At 40.4% G+C, this 21,896-nt stretch overlaps 1 protein-coding gene across 5 annotated transcripts in view; it reads left to right on the top strand.

Annotated features, from left to right (window-relative positions):
* The window catches only part of LOC100740902 (protein groucho-like), a 177,714-nt gene that overhangs the window by 129,604 nt on the left and 26,214 nt on the right, over positions 1 to 21,896 (top strand). For all 5 annotated transcript variants that reach the window (XM_033321281.1, XM_012386843.3, XM_003490270.4 and 2 more), the window contains 2 exons: positions 4,832 to 5,111; positions 14,963 to 14,988. In XM_033321281.1, the coding sequence (XP_033177172.1) occupies positions 4,832 to 5,111; positions 14,963 to 14,988 (306 nt within the window). The remainder of the gene's footprint in view (positions 1 to 4,831; positions 5,112 to 14,962; positions 14,989 to 21,896) is intronic.

Below are 21,896 nucleotides of genomic sequence, written 5' to 3' on the forward strand. Positions count from 1 at the left end.
CCCCCCCGCCACTCTGATCTGCAACCCCATTCCTCGAACCCTGCAACCCCTGCTCCTCTTTCGTTCTCTCCCTTTCTCTCTCTCTCTCTCTCTTTCTCTCTCTCTCTTCTCTATACACTCCACTTTCCTTCCCTTCGCCCCTCGAATCTTATCCAGAGTCTTCCTGCCCGGTTTCCAGGCCGGATAGGTTATAGTGTTACGGCGCACGAGCACCGACTAATCAGCATTCCTGCTACCCAACTGCCTTCGAAACCTCCCTCCATCCCTCGGCCAACCCCTCGATTTTCTCTCGTCGATCCTCTCCTCTCGCTGCCTCGACTCTCTCAACTCTCCGACCATAGAAACTTGCACGGATCCGCGGCGTTGTCGGGCTACGTGCGGCAAATCCTTAGCAGAATCCCTGGATTCCGCGCGCTTTAAATCGCTTCCCCCTTCTTGCCTCCCTATCTTTCTTTTCTTTGCTTCGTGTCTTTCTCGATCGTTCTTGTTGCTACCGATTCTTCTCAAAGTAGTTGTCCTTGTTTTTTCTTGCGTCGTTTTTTTTTGCATCGACTTGTTTCTCGTCCCACGACGCTGTCTCCTATCCTGTAGGTTGTTACGGCATCGAAAGAAAAACGCAGCAACGCCTCGCGGAATTCGCTCGCGTGCGCGCACCGTCTAGTGCCGACAATCGTGAAAAGAGTCGTAAAATTTCCTCTTGTGAACCGTATTCTCTGGAGTATAAGAAAGATTGGTTTTTTCGAGGATTAATCTGTTGCAAAGATTGTGGTGTTTCAAGCGTAAAAATATCTCTTTTGTAAAAACTTTTTAAATTTCTTCTCTTTAGAAATAATAATTAAAAAGTAAAATAACCTAATCGATAACCTAGTCGATACGGATGATTCTTTGTTTTCATTTTCTGATGTAATATTCGTCTTAGAACAAATTACGCTATATACGTCGATAACAAAATGTAATCATCATTTATCAATACGTACTTTTACAATTGTCATAATTCCACCAAGTAAGATCCCTATCTGCCTTCTTACAATTCTCTATGCCTCTTATCAGAAGCAAAATGTAACCAGCTGTTGATCTATCCACGCTCTCGTCCACTATCTCAACAACGTATTTGCAGCTGAAAACCATCGTTATCGACTTATCACGCGTCTCAACGCCAATTACCGATCACGACACTATTTCCAATTATCAATTACGATACACACTATCTCCGATCGTTGTTGTAAAATAAAACACCACCGATACCTGCGTAACTGCGCAAAGGCCGCTTTAAAATCGATTAGCACCGTAAGAAAATCGTCTGTTTATAAAGTTACGAGGCACGGACAATGTTGCTGACGTTCATAATATCGTAGCACAGGAACGGCCGAAGATGCTTTTCAGGCGTCAACGATGTGTGATATAGAAGAAGGTTAAGACGATCTCGTCGGATCTTTTAGCGGCACTATCTTCACGGCTGGTTGAGTCAGCAAGCATCGCGGCGACACCGGTGAAAACTGCTGAGAACAAGCCTGCGACGCCGCCGGTGGATACAGGTGGCGTAAGAAGGCTCGCGCGAAGATGAAGGGGTTCGTAATGACTTCCTCTTTGCCGCCACTCACAAAAGAAGACCCTCCGCGTTCGGAGCGTAAAAATTTCAGATTGAAATAACTCCCGCTTTGCCGGCTTAACTCTTCCCCAGAGGTAAATTGCCTGCGGGGTGAAAGTAGTGGTAAATGGTCAATAATTTTTCGTTTAACTCCTCGCGAGTAGAATTTCTTCTCTCTCTTGTTTCTTTTTCTTTTACTAGAATGTGTTTTTTCTCTTATGCCGTAAAAGGGTAAAAGTTGATTAAAGTTTCGAAGACGGGATACTGTATTATTTATAGAATATATTTGCTCTTTTTGCAAGGAGTCTCGTATTTGCGAGTAGCTTGAAAAATGATTTTTTCCATTATAAAGATCTTTCTACCGGTAATTGTAGAAAGTAAATAATGTCGAAAAATACGATAAGTCTATTTTTTGTTTTTATTATTATTTTCTGACCATTATATCACTTGCTGGCTAAGAAGAAGTATTTTAATACGAACTAGTTGAAGAAAGTAAGGGTGAATTCAAAGATATGGATTTCCTGAAAATAGATGACGAATCTATAATGTTTTTTTCTTAAACAGTGTTCGAGTTCGATATCGGAAACATATATTTAATTGCAAGATTAAACGAGAAGATAGCTTTAAATTGATTAATAATGTAACGAGACTCTCTCGGAAATTTGATTTATCATGTTTTTCATCCATAGACTTCGCATAAAAAGCTGGTAAAAATCGATATTCTATCAACGTTTACAAGCATTATCCTTTACCGAATAACGACTCTAACTAATTAAACACGTGATCCTCGTAATATCTAAAATATCCAGCACCCGCAAAACCAAACTGCGTCTCCTCTGCCGATACCTAAAATACATATTCAAAATTCCAAACATCCCTCACACTCCGTACATTCACTCGACCCGCTAGGAAGTTACAAACGAGCCATCGGCCACAAAGAGGGATGGGGCGAGATACATTCAGCTGGTCGGAGTAAAGTTCGTCGTAATCATTAGCGGAATCCCGCCACAAATACGGAAATGATCTTCTCAACGTGAATGGGCCAGAACGCCTGCGATGCCGCGAATACTGGCACGACAGCCTGAGGTCAGGATTATTATCGTTACCGGTGATGGGAAGCTCGGGACGTTTCTTAGGGGTTCTACAGAAAACCCTCCCTTGAATCCTCGGGAAATCGTTTGCTCCGACGTCTTCTTCTCCCTCGGCCCAACCTTTTTCCCTCTCTCTCTACCAGCGTTTCATTCCCATTTCATTCTCTCTGTTTGTGTGTTTTGTGGGTGGCTCAGACAGTCGCTCGACGCGAGGTTATTATATCGTTAAACCATTTAATTATCTCGGCAAACTGCTCTCCAGGAATATTCGGCCCGTCCTTAACGAGTGTACCATAGTTTGCAGAGGGTGGTGCACTTTCCGCTGCAACCCCTTATCGTCCTCTCCACCGCCGAGAAACTCCTTCCTTCCTCTCCTTTTCTATCCTTTGCGTCTCTTCTTCGTTTCCACCTTCTTCCGCTTCTTTGACGTCTTCCTCTCTCTCTCTTTCCACCGCTCTTGGTAGTCGTCTTTATTCCAGCAACGCGATCTGCCAAGCGTTAAAACGCTCCGCTGCCGTGGCGCGACTCTACAATTTGTCTGGCAGCTGAAACTCGACCGACATAGCCAACTAACGAGGAAACTAGCAGGCGCGAGGGAGTACGTTTATGGTTTCGTCGAAACTTTTCTCGTTCCTTTTACCTCTCTCTCTCTCTCTCTCTCTCTCTCTCTCTTTTTCTAGCTTTTCGTTCCTCGTCCTGCTCGTTGGGAAGGCTACATAAGTCCCGCCACTTGTTTCGTACTTTCGGATTTACCACGACTACCGCGACGGGAGGCAGAGGAGCCGAGGGTTATTTAAACGCGACCCCGTGGAAGTTTGCCCCCGTGATTTGTATGCTCTGCCCGGTGGAAAGTTGTGTCCCGCGTAACGAATGCCGAACAGGGGAGCTCCTGCACGGAATAAGCGAAGAGAATTAAATTACGATCGATGACTACGCGTTTTTTTCTTGCTTCTTCTCCTTCTTTATTCGTTTTCCCTTGGCATACGCATACACGGTCGAAGGGTGAAAACGTTTACATCGATTCGCTCGCACGGTGGACGGAAATATGGTGGAAAAAATTGTACGATCTCTAACCCTTCGGATTGTACGGATGGTGTTTTTTTTTTTTTTTTGTCTCTCTTTATTTATTTGTTCGATATCGAGCGAACTACGAGCAGTGTGTTGGCTTGGTGATTAATGGAGGTAAAAATAATTAATGGAGGCGTGTTTCATCATTGTTCAGTGATGTCATCGGCTGTACAATCTAATCTCGCCACTTATCTAAACGACGTGTTTATCGGTTGCACAGATTAGATTTCTGGATCGGTGATTGGATGTTATCTGGAAATCTCGGCGCGCTTGTCAATTACCGGTAATCGGTGTGCTGAACATAAAATCTTGCCTTTACTACTCATCGTAAATTCTTTACAAATTGATATTACAACTTGCTTTCTATACTAAATTTCTAGATACCTTTTACAACGAATTGAAAATTGCGCAATTACAAGAAGGGTCGATACGATTTTTATACCTTTATACTGCTTCAGATATTTTTTGTAACGTTTCGATAGTGAAACATTAGGAATTGTTTACTTCTATCGATACTTCTATCTACTCATAGTATCATAATATTTTATCTAATCTTTTCTACTTTCTATCAAATTATGCTGAAAATTGTTACTTTCCTAGAACTGAACTCGTTAACAGTTTAATAAGCAAGATTCAGATCACTTTAGCGATATCAAAAAATAAATGCTATAACAAGCTTAGCTTTTCTGTATCATCCATTATACGATTATGATATAATGATAGCAGATGTCTACAAAAATGATAACAACTCTAGAATTTCATCCAATGATCGTTCCTACAATGGCTACAAATAGTGGCACACCATCGTATTTATTGTAACATTTACGTATCTTAAATTTCGTACCATCTAATATTACTTTTATATAAAAATAAAATATAGAACCTGATAAGATTTACAAATACTTCTATTTTTCACTTTTACAAATACTTTTACAATTAACTTGTTAATTTATGACTTTGATCAAAATCGATTTTAAACTTAGCGGGAAACGATAACTGTTTATCCAAGTCCATTAACTAGAAATATCACGATCTATGATTAATCTTCAAGGTGATAAAAGTCATGTTTCCTCCTCCATTACAGCAACAAAGGCCAGACTTGCCAAGGATTCTTCAGCAGGTGCATGCCCAGCAGCTACCACCAGGTGCTGCGATGGGTCCACATCCAGGTATACCTGGACTTCCTGGACTTGGTCCTGGAGCTGGACTTCCTGTTCCTACGTCAGCCTCCGCTGCTCTTCTCGGATTAGGTATTCCACCGGGTGCGGCAGCAACTGCTGGAGGGACAGCTGCTCATCCTCTCTCGATGTTGACCAAACCGGACCTTCATCGAGGTCAACCCGACGACCTGAAGCACAATGGAGGTAAGTCATACCTTTCACCCTTTCGACGTTTGTGTATCGTTTACGTGGAATTTATGTGACAGGTCTTAAATATCAATGAGAATGTTAGGATAATTTACAAGTTGTGTCTATTCATGGAAATATATGTATTGCTAGCAGATTGAATGATTAATTTCTTTCATAATTAAATTTAGTTCTGTTAGAACGAGTTAAAATGTCAAATGGTGTAAAGCTCGTTCAAAAATAATTGTTCGGTAGTGATAGGAATTAAATATTATATTTTAATTTAAATAAATATCTTTTAGTGTAATAAAATGAAGCTATAACATTTCGGTAAATTAAAAGGGATTTTAGTAACCTTTTGCTGGAATAAGCGTTCGCGTCTTGCAATTGAGTGATGTTATCGAGAAACGCGTTAATTGCAGAATAATACAGGCGATACGTTTCATATACGTTAATTGCAATCAACTTTCTAATAAAAACAATTAATTTCTTGTTTTTCTTAGTTTCCTCCAATATCGTCAAGCTAGGTAAACAGTTAGTAGTAACAGTGATAGTTTAGCTAGGAATTCTGATAAACCGTGAAACGCGTGCCTCAAGCGTGTAATTAGGATAATTGGTAATTTATATTCCGTTTGAAGCAGAAAATAATAGAGGAATACAAGTTGAACGTCGCAAGATCAAGCTTTTTGTTATTTCACCATCGTGATTCACAAGTGATAGATGTATCCTTAATTAAGCGTATACCTCATTAAGGCCCATGAAATTGCAATTGCCTTTTTTTGGCGTTTCGTTGCACGTAAAGACATAATCAAGTTTCAAAGGGAGAAAAAATTAATCGGAGACCATTGTACGACTGGTAACACATAATAACATACCCAATTACGACAAATTTAACTTCTATTTATCGTACTGCGACGTGACAAAGAATTACATAACAATTCAAAACTAAAGCCATTAATAATGCAACCTGTCTAAAAGAGCAATTATTTGCCAGAGATTGAACACAGATAGACTTTATTACTCTATTCAGATCCTTTCTCTCTGTTACTCCAAAACAAAACTACAAACTGTTCTCGTTGCATGACCGATCCCATAAAACCGTTTCGCAACGGTACAAAGAACAATCAACTTCTTGACAGAAGTAATCAGTCGTTACTTAATTTTTCTCATCAGTTCGTACCCAGTTCGATCATTTTTCCATGCTGCATGAACGTTACCAGAAAGCGAACAACGATATCAGTAAAGTATTTCACAGGTCTCTGCTTTAGCCGGTTACGTTTCTGTTGAAATGAGAACTATTTACCGGCAGAAAAATTGTAAATTTTTTTTACTAAATACAGTTCTTTTTTACGTATACGAAGATCACAGAAAATGGTCATGACAAGTACATTTTTCTTGCTTTCCTGAGTTTAATATCAGCTTGCGATTAGATAGGAGAATTTTAACATGACATAAACGAAAGACAGATAGCTTGTCAGGTCCAAAGACAATATACATATAATATACCGGAGTTGGTGAAATAAATCTCGTAACTTCCATTTTTTGAATTACGTTCAGAAAAATATAAATTTGCATAAATATCTGTGGTCTAGTAATTACACGCTAACATTTGACACTCGTGCGAGGCTACTATATCATCATAATGTTAAGATACGCGAAAAGGAAACGGATCTATCGAAACGCTTATCTCGCGATTTCGTCGTTTGACTTCGCCGTAACCGAGTTGCAAAACAGGCGGCTCCGTTTGCTCGCGAGGAATCGAGCGGAATGCAGAATGACATTCTGGATCGTCTCATGAGGATCCGGTTGCAAACGCTCGCTTCCCATACGACGGTGAGCAAAGATAAGACCAGGTAGAAAAACAAGAGGCAAGGTTGCAGGAAACGCGATCGAATGTGCAATAATTCTTCGAATCCGGCTGCCGGTTTGCGTTCGATACTCAAAATACTCGCGAGCAAGATGCTGATCTACGTGAAAACACGCCGAAACACAAGGTCAGCGACTTTAGTAAATCGAATCCCTTCGCTGAGCTAACGCAACTTTGTGTCGCAATATCTTCTCGTCGAGAATCTTCTACCGCTGTGTCTGAACAGGTGGCACTTTCTACTTCAACGCACACTAAACAACGTTCTTATGGAACCGAACCTCTGGCCAGATAAATGAATGACGATTAATCCGTATCATTTATCAGTTGTTAATGAAAGAAACACAGATTTCTATGCATCTATAATGCATATTATATAAATATATTTAGTTACGCTCTACGTTCAAAATAGTTCCATACGCGTAAACTAAAAGTTAAGTCTACTGTCTGTCCCTATTTTCGAAGTCTTTTTGTTTATGTATATAAAAATTTGACAGTCGCAGTAGGATTAAGAAGATAAGCGTAATTTTGTTATGTTTGTTCCACTATTAACTAATCGGTGGGCATGAAAATTTAATAGGAAACAATCAGTGGAATGGAGTTGTCAAATATTGAAAATTCACTGCGGTTGAAAAATTTACAAATAAAAAACGCTTTCAAGCGTTTCAATCTTTTAATATTCAACGTTGGAACTTTTTTTCGTGATTGTTGAATGACTGATCCATAACCTTTTTTGTCAATCATTTATCGATGTGCTGACTTCCTGCCTCAGATTGTATATTTATACGAAATCTGTTTGAATCAGTAAGCAAAGACGCAGGTTATTTAACGTACATACGTATATATTAAACAACTATAATTTTGCAGAAGGATGGTGTTTTATGCCTACAATTTATAGCCTCCAAAGTTAATTTAAATTATCTCATCTACTGCAGTAAAAATCTATCAGAAACGAATTTTGTAACAAACGCTAGATATTTGTAAATGTTTCTAGAATTAAGTCATGATCTTTCGAAACGCCTACATATCGAACATTAACCTAAACCAAATGTATTTGAAGCAATAAATATATCAAATTTCAAGTGTAAAATTTTTAAAACATTTATACGAATATAAAAGCACCTAATAATATAAATACCAGGAAGGAAAAATCAAAGTTCGTTCCATTGAAAGCCCTAACTATCAACAAAATTGATAGTAACGCGATGCAAGGCAGCCAGGAAGCACAGTAGAGAGTAGGGTGGCAATGCAAACGCAGAAGAGAGAAAGAGAGAGAGAGAGCGCACATAGCGTGTGACACAGGGATATTTCAAGCGGGCCGCAATACAACGGTGACGCAAACGATCGTGCTTAAGCCTGAAACTCGCAGAACCCTCGATCTTGACCTCGAAGATCCACTTGTGCACCGGCGCGTCCTCGTCCCTCTCCTTGGGACGGCACACGAGTGCAAGAACGTTCGCACTTAGGCTCCATGTAGCGCTGACAAAGTCGCGAGAGCTTCAAGTGACTCTCCTATCACGCACACATTCTGCCAAACACTCACATACAGACAAGTACATACGTGTACGTTTATGCACAGGCTGGTCTGGTTCCGTGGTCCCCATCCCTCGCGTTTCGTCGAACCTCGTCTTTCTATTTCTCTTCCACTCGCGTCCTCTCTCTGCGCAACGCCTCTCTTCTCTTCGTCGTCGACGTCGTCGGCTCTCTTGCTCGCGCGCTGTGCATGGTCGTCTCTCAGAAGAGCACTCAGAATCTCCTCTTGACACGAGAGTACTTCCGACTCTTCCCCTCTTTCGTTCCATCCACCTCTAGGTGGCTCTTCTAAACCTTCGCGCCCCTCAGCCTGTTCCTCTCATCCTCTTCTCGCGCCCTCCAAAGCCCTTCTTGCCCTCTTTCTCTTGCCCTTTCTCCCGTCCTTCCGTCCGTTTCCTCTTTCCACTTGCCGCGTTTCTCTCTTTCCGTCCTTCCATCACCCCTTCCTCACTCTATTTCTTCCCGGCGTTCCACTCACTCCACTCACAGCCGAGTAGTTGCCGTGCTCGCGCAATATCTCCAGCTACACTCTCGCCTAACTATGTTACCGCGGGCCGAGTATAACCTCCGGCCAGTTGTTCCAAGTTGTTTCGCGTTTTCCGAGCGTTGTCGGCCCGCCGCGCCGTAATGAAATACCGTCCGATCTCAGCTACCGAGAGTCTGCCACCCCATGACGTTCTTCCTCGCTCCTGCCATGATTCCTTCACTCGAACAAACCTTCGATTTCTCTCGGTTATCATTTGAAAATTGCGAGCCATCATCGTTGCGAATATGTACCGTAACGACGTCTTCGTTTAATTTCCGGGCTCGTTCGAAGCTCGATCGAGGTTCTTTTTTCCTTTTTTCGTCCTGGTACTTGCTCGACCGATGGAAGTCGACCGGAAACGGTGCAGGCTTAATGGTTCGAGTTAGTTTGCCTGTCAGCCGTGACAATGGAGGATGGTCTTTTGGATTGCAGGTTTTCTGGCCGAGCAAATGGAGAGGAACGAAGGGAATTTTGTTTGCTGTTCGATTCGATTCGTTTCTGCTTATTTTTCAGATGTACTCTTTAGTTCTTGTTGGAAAAGAGCGGTATTTGAGAGCGTAATATTGGAGCAAATAGCAGATAAATTCTTACGTTCCATCGATGGATAACTACGAGCTACATATTTACGTTGCTACAAAAATTGTACAATTCTTTCGAAACTATAAATTGCAAGGTAATAGATCATACGTTTGAGTCAGAGAAGTTAAATAATTTTGTCGGAACCATGAATTAGAGAATATTATTAAAGCATATATTTAATTTGACGATAACTTCGTCTCTTGAAGAACGCATTGCAAAATCATTCCTCAATTCTTTTCTTCCTCAATTTCGATCTTCAAAATTTTACAACAAAATATTGGAAAATGTTCAACGGAAGTTTACCTGTGTTTCGAAGGAAAGCGCTTTGTACCTTACTCTTTTGAAAAAGAAAGAGGAGAACGCATATCCCGCGAGAGAATAAAAATCCAGAAAATCATTTCAGCGTAACACGATCATACACGGGAAACAATGTTGTCGCCGTAGGAGGAAGTTCGGTTATACACGTTCATCCGTGTACATACATCTCTGTTGCTAGTATCGTCGCGATAGCATTCTTTCATTCGATACGACTCAATTCTCTGGAGGAAACTGCGGTCGCGAAACAACCGCGACATCTGAAATCACTGTCTCGATCCGCGATGCGTCTTTTTCCCCTCTCCAATATTAGAACGACGGGGAATCTCGTCGACACCCTTTTGAAATGGGAAGCATCGGAGGCAAGGAACCGTAATGGGCCACTATTTCTGTCGCGGCAACTGAAACTTCTTCCCTCCTTTCCGGAACATTGCCCCCAGCGAATTGTTTCCAGCAGGGCCGTTATCGTTTCGTCCCACCCCTCGCCTCTCTGTCTCACCAGCGTCTCCTTCCCTCTACCTCCTCGTACCCTCTTGGTTGTTCAACAGAGTTGCCCGGATTCCCTCGTCGAACGACTCCTCGCCGTCGGACATAATATCTGCCTCCACCACTCATCCGATTCTTTCTCTGTCCGCTCGTTCACAAAACGATTTACCAGAACGCGATGCGAAGTAAGTCGGCAAGACTCTTTTACAGACGATTAGAAACCGGTATCGCTTGCATTACCATTTCATCGTGGATAGTTGCGCGAGTAATGGTCCCCCGGGAGATCGCTGCCCCCTCGACCGTGTACGCTTCTCGTAATTCTCCCGGATATTGTCCTCCTTTTCATCGTTAGTTCTTCCCATTTTTCTCTTTCTTTCCTTTCCCCCTCGCTTTTTCTTTCGCATTGCTCTTGTATTCTTTCAACGACATCCAAAGAGAGCAGCAGCAAGTTAGCTTTCTCGTCCGATCGGGTCGTTAAACTTATCCACCACTTGTTCAATCCCCGTTCAATCGATTCTTTGTATTCCGATAGCGGTTGCACACCGGTCATCCACGATGAATTACGTAAACGTAATCGTCGCGTAATTCGCGAAGACAATGGCGCCCGGGACCGGTCGAATCTCCGCGCAAATTGAATTCCACCAACTCGCCTACCGATCCTTATTGAAGCTGTTCACCGTCGCTCTAGCAACCTTTCCCTGTCTACGCTGCTCGCGTATCTCTTCCACCACTCTGATTTAGCTTTTCCACTTTCGCAACGACCGTCTGGCCTTACCTCGCCTGATATTTCCCTCGCACTCGACTTAATGATCGCGGAAAAGGTGAACGCGCGCGCACGACATCTCGACGACATCCCCGCGAAGATGCACGTGTTCTCGCGCGGCAAACGAGCACTTTGCGTTTTAGTGGGAAATTATGCGCGCTCTTCCGCGTCCGTTTACGAGCCACGGCAGGAAGTTGCGCGGCAAAGGGACCGAGAAACAGCTGAAACTGTTTCTGCCAGCCAGCACTGGATTGCCGGTGCACCCAAGAGAGCAGAAGAGAGCGAAAAAGAGGAAGGAAGGTATATCGGTGAGTTTCGTGCGTAAGACGAGCACGCTCGAAAATGCTCTTTCGTTTTTGTCCCTCTTGACGAAGGAAAGCTCCTGGTTGGATGTGGTTCACGGGCAGAAAATTCACGACCCTTTTCTGTTCGCGCTCCGCCACCCACGACAACTCGGTAATGGCTTCGAGGGTGGATCCTTTTGCCACGGGTTTTCCTTAATTTGCCCGGCCATAAAACACACGGCGGAGTCACCCTCGCGAGGCGGATACGTTTTATCGGCGTGCAAGAACGTGCAAGTGAGCTCGCCGCTCTCTCCAGGAATTACTTTATTTGTACAAGTGGTCGCGAGCTCACCTCCGGAAGCTTTATGGCGTCGGGTTTTTCCGTTCGCCGTCCCTGCCCTCGAGAACCGTATCCACTTGGGGGTTACGCCGGATTTCTTGTCGCCAGCGACGATACCAGGCGACCGTTTAGTGCTGCCAGCGTAACGTTAATTCGTTCTTTGACCGCGACCCCTGTGTTTTGCACCACCGGAGTCCTGACTGTTGCTTTAGCCACTGGGCGTTATAAATTGCTCCGCTTCTGGCTCGCTACTCAGCTAGTTTCGCGGATAAATTTCTACGCTGCTATGAAGATGTATTCATTTTGAATGAATGTTTTCTTCTGGTTTTAGATGATATTTTCCGCTGTGTTATTTTTCTGCAAATATTAAATCGAATTAAGTAACACCACTGAAATGTGGAAATGAAATTTCGTTGAAGAATCAGCTTCGTTTAAAAATGGAAAGATCATCGATCTTTGCCGATCGTAAGTATCGATTAATTATAATAAAATGTATCAAAAAATTGTGCAGTTTCCATTGTCGTTGATTATTTTCTCTATAAATGTTATCTTGTTTCGGTTTATAGCCTGAGAAACAGAACGATATTTCAGGTTTCTATATATGGTAGTGCAATGATATATATAATTTTTTTTTTCAAGTAAGTAAAGGAATTAAATTATAGCGAGTATGGTACTGATTTGGTAACTAGAAAGCGATTGCAGCAAGATGACTGCAGGAAAATAGAACAAAGCAAAAATGTTGTAAGAGTGTAATGGTAAAGTCGTATAAAAAACTAGTACCTTACGTGTTGAGATATCTAAAAGATCGAGTCGAACGATTAGATGGCCAGATAGAAACTTGGTAAAACAGGAATTGATGCCCAACAGCTTGTTTATGCGAATATAAAACTCATTGCTATTAACTTCGTAGAAATTCAGTTGGACGCTGCAATAGAATCGTGTGAAGTAACGCCAATTACGTTGCATTACTTTAGCAATTAAAAAGTAATTATTGACGGATCACTGATCGCCTATGCAGAGGTGATTTATATAGAGATCATGACGAAACTTTAATTACTATAATCATTTCACATATACAACATTTATTACGGCACTTATATAACAGGAAGAGAACCATTTATTCGTTTTATCTCATCAAAAAGAAAGTAGCTTCTTATTAGGAATTCTGGTTTTCTAATTTATAAAGTTTCTATAGCGATTATCTTTCGTCTTTTATTTTAATCTTCTTAGGATTGGTTTTTCGTTGAGTATGAGAAAAATTTGTTCTTGTCAATTTTAAGAATAGAAGCATATCTTTTTTCACGTTTTTGTATGTAAATGCAACGTACTAAAATTCAAAGCTAATTGTACTATAAACAAATACATTTGTTGCTCAATTATTTAATAGCTTTTATGCGTAATATTTTAAACAGATGTTAGATTTCTATACCTGAATCACGCTGTCCCTTTTAACAAATAAAAAGCCATATGACGTTTAACAAAATCTCTAGCAAAAGGTCGAAAGAAAATGATTATTTCCTTCTCTCTTCAAACTTTGAAAACTTCCTAACAATAGGAAAATTCGACTGATTCGAAAGTAACTCGAAGAATGCAGCAAAGTTAAATACGCTGCAACTTTTCCAGCGGTATATTTCCCGTAATGCATCTTAAAACGCCTGTTCTCGATTTACAGTAAAAAAAAAGTCAAATAAAAAGATTGGTGCAATACAAAAGCAGCCTACAAGAATGGTTGACGTGTAGAAGAAACTGAAACGATTCGACGTGTATAGCCGTGTCGTGGAGTGGGTAACAACAGTCGAAGAATGGTATCGTTAAGGTATTTCCTACGAGACAAAGTGTACCTACGAAAAGTATAAAGAGTGGAAACGAGAAAAAGGGGAGGGAGGTTGGGGAAATCGAGCGAGGGCAAACTATGAAGCCGGCATCTCGAGGACAAAGCTTCCTCGTTCAGGATCGCCTTCGACCTGCCTCTTTCTCTCGCCCTCTTTTCTTTCATTCAACGTCCCTTCTCGGAAATCCTCGAGGAGAGGAGAGCAGAGAAAGAGAGAGAGAGAGAGAGAGAGAGAATCTGGCTCCTCCTTCGTCCTGGCAGCTTTTTTCTCCCATCTCGTTGCCAGCGCAAAAGCGGAAAAGATTCTGCCGGCATACCGCTGACTCTGTTCCGCAATAATCATGAAAAACATTGCGAAACTTCAATTTCACGGGAAATACGATGTCTTCAGCGGGCAGCCAGCGGTGTTTGAAGTGTTTCAGAGAAAGGAAAGGAAGGATACAATCGCGAAACGAATGTTCACTTAAGGAACGTTCTCGAGCTGGATAATTAATTTTAGAGCTTAATAAAAATATAATATAAGAAAATGTAATTTTTGCCGTTGAATTACGCTGTTGAATTGCGTGAATCTAACGGTGGTTAAAGCAGCGTGATCTAATAACTTCAGTTTTAGGGATGTTTCATTATGGATAATTTTTCTGTTTTTGTAATGCGACGCTGATATTTGGCGTCGTTCTAAGACGAAACGCGAGGTTAAATATGATATCTGTGTAAATGAGTTGTTGGGTTTGACAGGAAGTTATATGGGAAGCTGCTTACTCGACACGTTCTTGATTAAATGCTTCGTGACGCTGTTCGCTGCGTTTAATATGAATTCCTCGAGCAGCTTCTTCGCTAGGGAATACCGCTATGCAACGTATTTTATGCTAAAATGTTTAGTCATTTGATTATTACATTTTATGTAAGATTCGTGTTTTTACGATGTATATCAATATGTATGTATGTCAATATAAAACGTTCAACTCGACTGGTAACAATTTTCTTGAAAAATTCAGGCGATTTAATACTAGACATTCTTTTTCTAATATTTCTTCTATATATACTCTTGTCGCTGTTGTACTCTAAAAACCGTCACTGAGAGATCGAATATAAAACTAATTACAAAAATGACATTTCTTTTCAGTTGGAAATCAAAACCTCGCGAATAATTATACTTGTTAACGAAGTAATTTCTCATTATTCGTTTATGAATCAAAATGACTGATCTTTCCAGTATTCAGTCTACGATTTATGTACAATATTCAAGTGTTATTAAAAATATGTCGATCTTTTTTAAATTCTCAAATGAGTGTGTATGTTTAAAAGAAAACTTTATTCCAATCTAACAGCATCGTTTCATCTGTTGCAGGTCTTAACCCGGCGGAGGAGAGGCATGTGAGTATCAAACAATTTAACCGATAGAGAATGGTGGAATCGCGGTTTCGCCAATGGGCAATCGATAACAGTCTATTAACAACGAAAACGGTTATTCGGCTAGGCGTTCAATGTGCAAATAGCAATATCGTTGCACACGATGTCGGGATTCTCTTCGACCCGCCGCGAACACGACGAATTTCGACGCCGACTGAAACGATAATCCCATTGAGAAAGCGATGAACTTCTCCTCACGACAGATTTCGCTTTGCGAGATGCAACATGCCGCGTAAATACAAGCAACACGTGCACCGATAGCGTTTAATCGCCGACCACTATACCGCTACTACGATTCCCGCGATTCCCGTGTTTTCCGCTTAAACGACGCGACTGCATCCACGCGATACGCTAAATCGCGTTCCCAAACTTTTTCTACGTTTCTGAAAATTTAGAATATTTCTGAAAATTCGGAGAACCGAAGATTCTGTTTTAAGAAGGAAATTGCTTATGAGATTTTTCAAGTTTTGGGTGGATATATACTGAACTCTGTAAGTAGAAATGTAGGCAAAAATGACAGTTAGATAGAAGAATTATCTTTTAAAATGTACTGTGTTATTTGCGATTTTTTAAGCTATCTTTTTGTGATGAATCACGTAATTGCAATAAGTGTTCTGGTTTTTTATATATTGAGTATTATGTAAATCGAGGACTTCAGAAAAGATGGAATAGATCAGTTTGGTTTTACAGAGAGTCGTATTATATTATATTATATTATTGATGTTATTAGATTTGTTCAAGTTTATAGGTAGAAATATAGAGTTACATTCGAATTTAACGTTATTTTTAGTCGCCTGTCTGTTAAATTAAATTATCTCATAGGATAATCAGAAAACGTTATTGTTGATCTTAGAAAGTTATTTTCGTTCGTGTTATTGTAGATTTTCCATTGTACGTTGAAATGAAAACTAAACGGGCTTATGAAACTCCCAGGAAACGTGAGTTTGGAGAAACGTTTTTAAAACGTTGCTCTCAATCATTTAACGATACATTGACTAAATGGGAGTGGATGAAACTTTCCAACAAAAGAGTAGTACAATTTTTCTACAAATACAATACGAAACTTTAACAAAAATCGAATCCACAATTACGTATTTTAGAAATCGTATTATACGAATAACATCCGGTCCAATTAATTTTATTTATTCGACTCTGAACGAAAAACTGTATGATAACTTTTTCCCAAATCAACCGCACGTTTACCATTAACCGATACAACTTCTAATTCATGACCAATTTACTCGGTGCAGCCAGCACACAAATCGCGCACAGCCAAACAAATTCGTTCGATTTCCACCGAATGCTACCATTTCCTCCCCCTTCTGTCTCCCCGCAGTTCGTTAAAACAAACGAATCTATGAATTTATTTTCACGCGAGAATTCGGTTCCGAGGGAATCTGGGAATTAAACAGATTCGCAATTACAATCTGCGAATGGACGTCGCTCGAATCGAATTTCGAGAGGGCGAGAGCCGGTATCGGTTCGTTTTTCCCTCGTTTTCTTGATCCGACAGAAACGGATACGGTGCTCGTAAAATCCGACCGTTTGCCGGGTTTTATGGGTCGCGTGTCGTGTTCCGTGAAAGATCTCGTACAATTGTTAGGCTACTTCCACATGGCGATACGCATACGTCATCGCACAAAAATACCCGGACATTCTTATTATCATTATATATCTTATATTATTATTATCCGGACAGATAAATTTTAATTAATTACTTAGAAATTAACTGACTTGTCATATATCGATACAGTTGATGGAATGAAATATTACTGCTTAATTTAATCATAAGTAAGTTTGGAAAAACCCTTCTCGTTTGATACGTATTTTGCAGACTCCGATTTTGATATCATCTGTGTTTTGTTCTGAATTTTGTTGGAAAATTGTCCAACTCGTTATCGTTCTCACAGATGCCAATATTTCAATGTACATGCATTAGACGATTTAAAACCGATTTTGTCGTGTCATACTAACAAGGCAACAAATAAAATCGTAGAAATTTATTTTATTATTCTATTTGTGTGATAAATACAGTATCACTTAGTTTGTTCGATTCTCTCTCATAGTCAGACTGTCAGCCCGTTTTGTGGTTTCATTTAAAGAGGATTAAGAAAGTTATCAACACTCGGCCACCTTGTTAAATGGATGCGCTATCGTATGACTATTTTTCTCCGTTTTACTGCTGGGTAACGGATACACGTATTTCCGTGTGAAAGCAGCCTTATACTCGATTATATACACACCGTGAACGGGGATTTTGGAATCGGTAGGACGAGCGGAAGTAGCGGGTTCTCGCAGGGAGAAGAACGACTCGGACCGCGTCGAATTTCATCTCGTAAAAGAAATTAAAGCGACGCTGCTGGTGTGTGGTTCGCGTAGCACGCAGCTGAAAGAGAATACCACAGAGGAACAAATAAAATCAGCTGGCTACGAAACTAAAAGAAGAAACCGGCGGTCGAACGATAGAGAGGGAAAAGAGAGCGCGAAAGTGAACAGGAGAAAGAGAACAAACGGGGTAAAAAGGGGATGGCGAAGAGGGTTTGGGGGGCACAGAGTGAATAAAAGGGGAGAAAGAGCGCGCGAAGAAGAAAGAGAAGGTTACGAATCAGCCCGGTGGAAGAGGAGGAAACCTGAAATGGACGTAAAAGCCTGAACACCGGAACACAGGGCCGTAAAAAGCTCGTCGTCAAATGCACCACCGTTCTTCTCTACCGTTATACATTCTGCCTCTCCCTTTCCCGCTTTTCCTGTACTTCCATCCTCCTTTTCTCTTCCACGCACGCCCTTTACCCCACCTTTGATAGTATAAAGCGACTGCTGGGCGCGGCGCGCGTTTATTAAAAGCGCTCTGGGCTGGCAAAAAAGACTCGAGAGACCGCTCGGAGGGGTCACCGTGTTCTCGCGTTCCGCTTCCGATCTCTCTCGAGTCAGATCACTGAAGGATCGCTCGACGATCGATCGTAGTCAAGATGTTCTTGACATTCGGATAGAACGATTTTGGGAAACTGTGAATCTCTTTCGGGCTAGGCTTTGCTAGCTAGCGGTAGATGGATCGTGATTTGGGGTTCGCTATGGTAGAAAGATCGAGGAGCGTTGGTGGAGGATTTTGGTCGTTTCGATCGAGTTGTGCCGCGTCGATGATCTTCTGATAGCAAACGTGACAAGAATATAAATAACACATTTACTGAATTTAAATTCAGAGATGAGGTGCTTAACACAAAGAAAGGGCTTAGGGGCAAAAGCAGCCACATCTGTATTTTGATATTGTTAGCCGATTCGAGGTTGAAGAATCGAATTAAAGGATATATTTGTAATTATTGTGAGTTTAATTTCGACTCATTTTTTACTTTAGCCTAATCTCTACAAAATTGTAACGATCTTAATTTTTACTCTTTACGCTTCATCAATTTATACCGGTGCTATTTTCGAACATCCAATGATTTCTGTATATAACGCTGTATATAAACAAATATACTCTTCCTTTGTTGTGTCGCTCTATATCCTCTTACTTTGATTTCTTTGTACGTAGAAGAACGATGTTTTAGTTGTCGACAGTCCTTGAATTAATCGCTGGAAGGCCATCGTGCTCACATAAGAACCACGTTCAGTAAACGTGTGAGTCGATCAATGAGGATTATTAATTAAAACATCCAAGTGTTTTATATAACTTCCTTCTCCTTTTTCTCTTTGATGTTCGCGAACGACAGAAAAACATGGTCGCGCGAGCCCAATCCGCGCTACATTATTCGGTCAGCGAGTGATTTCCAACGTAATTATCTTTTCGGCGTGGCTCTTTTCCGCGACCGTCATTACGAGCCGTGTTTTAACAGCGTACACACCCAGCATAACTTGCGCAATTTGCCAGCGTTGCCCGTGGCCCCCGGCCCGCGGCCGGACCGATAATTAGCGTCCGTTTAATATGCACAATTATTACGGATTGATAATCGGGGCTGCGCATCCATTACACCGGCATTGAGATAGATGGTAATAGGTTTCCATCGGTATTAACTCTCTCTCCCTTCGTGTTTCCCGCTTGTTTCTGCTCCCCCTCTCGTACCATTCAGTTCTCTCTCTCTCTCTCTCTCTCTCTCTCTCTTGCCCCTTGGTGTTTCTCGCTTGTTTCAGTTCACCCTCTCATACCCTCTCCTCGTTGCTCTCTCCGGGACGAGCGCGCTCGTACGTAATCTCGCCGCGCTTTCATAATGTGTACGGACCGGCTAGCGATGGGAATAATTCGATTATCGTTTGGAAATTTTCAATCGACGGCCGTCCAATCCTGGTAAATCGTCTGCTCGAGGAAACCATTGAAAAATCCTGAATTATGCTGGATTTTGTTTATTATCGGAATTTTGTTGGAATTTAATAGAAAGCGAATATAATATCTCAGTTGCTTTCAACGAGTTTAAACATCGACACGATTATTTGGTGCTATTAAAAAAGATATCAGAGAGATTAAAATACTGAAAATACGACCACGAGTAAATTTTATTCTTTACAACTTTAGACCCTCCTACCTCTATTAAATGTTTCAAAGGATTCTTCCGCTAAAATTCTTTACTGTTCTAAAAGGAAGAAGGAGAATTTTTGAAATACCCGTATCTTTTAAAAAGTATTAACAAAAGAACCTTTTATAAAAATTAACAATTCTACGAACCGTTCTCGTTAAACCTGCTTTATCCATTTCTATCGTATTTCGAACCCAACCACCGTTTCATAAAAAATAAGTTTATTTATCGAAAGCACCAAAATCCTGATTAATCCAAACTTAAATAATCCCTATTATTCACGAGCAGATCGTTCCCATCGCTACCCTTCCTCCATCTCTCTCCGCCCCTTTCATCGTTCTCGTTCACACGTCTCTATCGCTCTCTCCACCCTCTATCAGCCTTTCCCGCTTCCTCCTGGTAATCCTCTTTCGCTACCTGTCCCCATCCCACCAACTGCCAGCCTCCCCAACCCGTTTCCCTTTCACGCTCTCTCCCTTCCATCGAACTGGTATTTATCTCCGTTGCACACCCCGCCCGGCAGCCTTACAGGATCCCGTACAACCACCAGCCGGAGGGCTATGAAATTGAAATATGAATGCTAATGGGGTGGTTGGCTCGTGTCGCGTCGTATAATGTTACTGATTGCTAGTACGTCGGTCCTTTTACCCTTCCCGCTATCCCCCTGCACCTCTTCACCGCCACCAACCTCGCCGTTTCACTGTTGCTCCGTTGCTTTCCATGCTGGGAACAGAATACGTGACGCGTGCTCCGCGTCTTGCTCGCTTGCGTGTCGCGTAATTGGAACTCCAAATAATGGTAGTTTTCGACCTGGTTCGTCGTGGTCGGGATCAAATGTGCATAGGAGAGCGCAAATGCGAAACGGAGAGAGAGAGGAAAATGGAAGAGACAGATGATGGTGGTTGTTTGGTTTTCCACGTTTCAGAAGACTGGCAGGAGAATTCAGTCGTGTTGCAGGGAGGGAGAGGGAGAAAGAGAGAGAGAGAGAGAGAGTGAGAGGGGGATAAAGAGAGGGGAGAAACTGCACAGAAATTTATATTTGTTTGTTTATCCACGCTGAATTCCACGGTTCCGCGCGCGAGCAAACGTTTACTCTCGAGCGTAGACGCGAGCGACGAGCTAGCTGGATTACGAGCAACGCCGGGCGCAATTTAAAATTAACCCCGGGGAACCAGGCAACGTCGAGAGCAAGATGCTCTCCGCTGGATCGGTGCGCAAACACGCGAGAACGCGGCGCGGAAGAGCGTTTTAAAAACGCTCGATGCACGGGTTCTGGTTTCGGTCGAGGGCGTGTCGTCGTGTTTGTACGTCGTGCGTACACCGGCTCCGAAACGAAATTAACGAAACAAAAATTTATACCATCGTGTATTTTGTTTCGCTTGGTAAGAGTTTTTTGTGTTTCGATGAAATAATATCGAATATCGCAGCAGGATTTAGATATTTTCTGTGGTAGGTTGTGAACGAATATCGAGATATAGAGTTGATGTAGAAATTAATTTTTATTGGCTATACAAAACTCTTGCGATGATATTCCAATAATTAAATTGTTACGATTTTTTATTTTTTTTTTTTTTATCAACTTATTATTTAAGTACTTGGCAAACGCGTCTTAAACCATTTACAATATTCTACGAATTGTATCGTTTTAAAATTCGTCGTTACCTATAAGGTTTTTATTGTTACGTGCCAATTTGAAAGAACAGTTAACGTGTTTAAATAACAGTAAAACAACTTATTTAATCTTCACATATTTACTGGATACGTATTATCAAAACATCTAGAGCAAAAATTAATTATAAAGTAAAATTAATAACAACGAGAATACAGAATACAGACTACACACAACGAATTAAAAAAGCAATAACAAAGCATATAGAACAATTAATTTCAAGAAATATGTTGGAAAAAGAGCATATATATATATATATATATATATATATATATATATATATATATATATATATATATATATATATATATATATATATATATATATATATATATATATATATATATATATATATATATATATATATATATATATATATATATATATATATATATATATATATATATATATATATATATATATATATATATATATATATATATATATATATATATATATATATATATATATATATATATATATATATATATATATATATATATATATATATATATATATATATATATATATATATATATATATATATATATATATATATATATATATATATATATATATATATATATATATATATATATATATATATATATATATATATATATATATATATATATATATATATATATATATATATATATATATATATATATATATATATATATATATATATGCTCTTT

This window comes from Bombus impatiens, unplaced genomic scaffold (assembly GCF_000188095.3).
Source record: "Bombus impatiens unplaced genomic scaffold, BIMP_2.2 scf_0418, whole genome shotgun sequence".
Taxonomy (NCBI): Eukaryota; Metazoa; Arthropoda; class Insecta; order Hymenoptera; family Apidae; genus Bombus; species Bombus impatiens.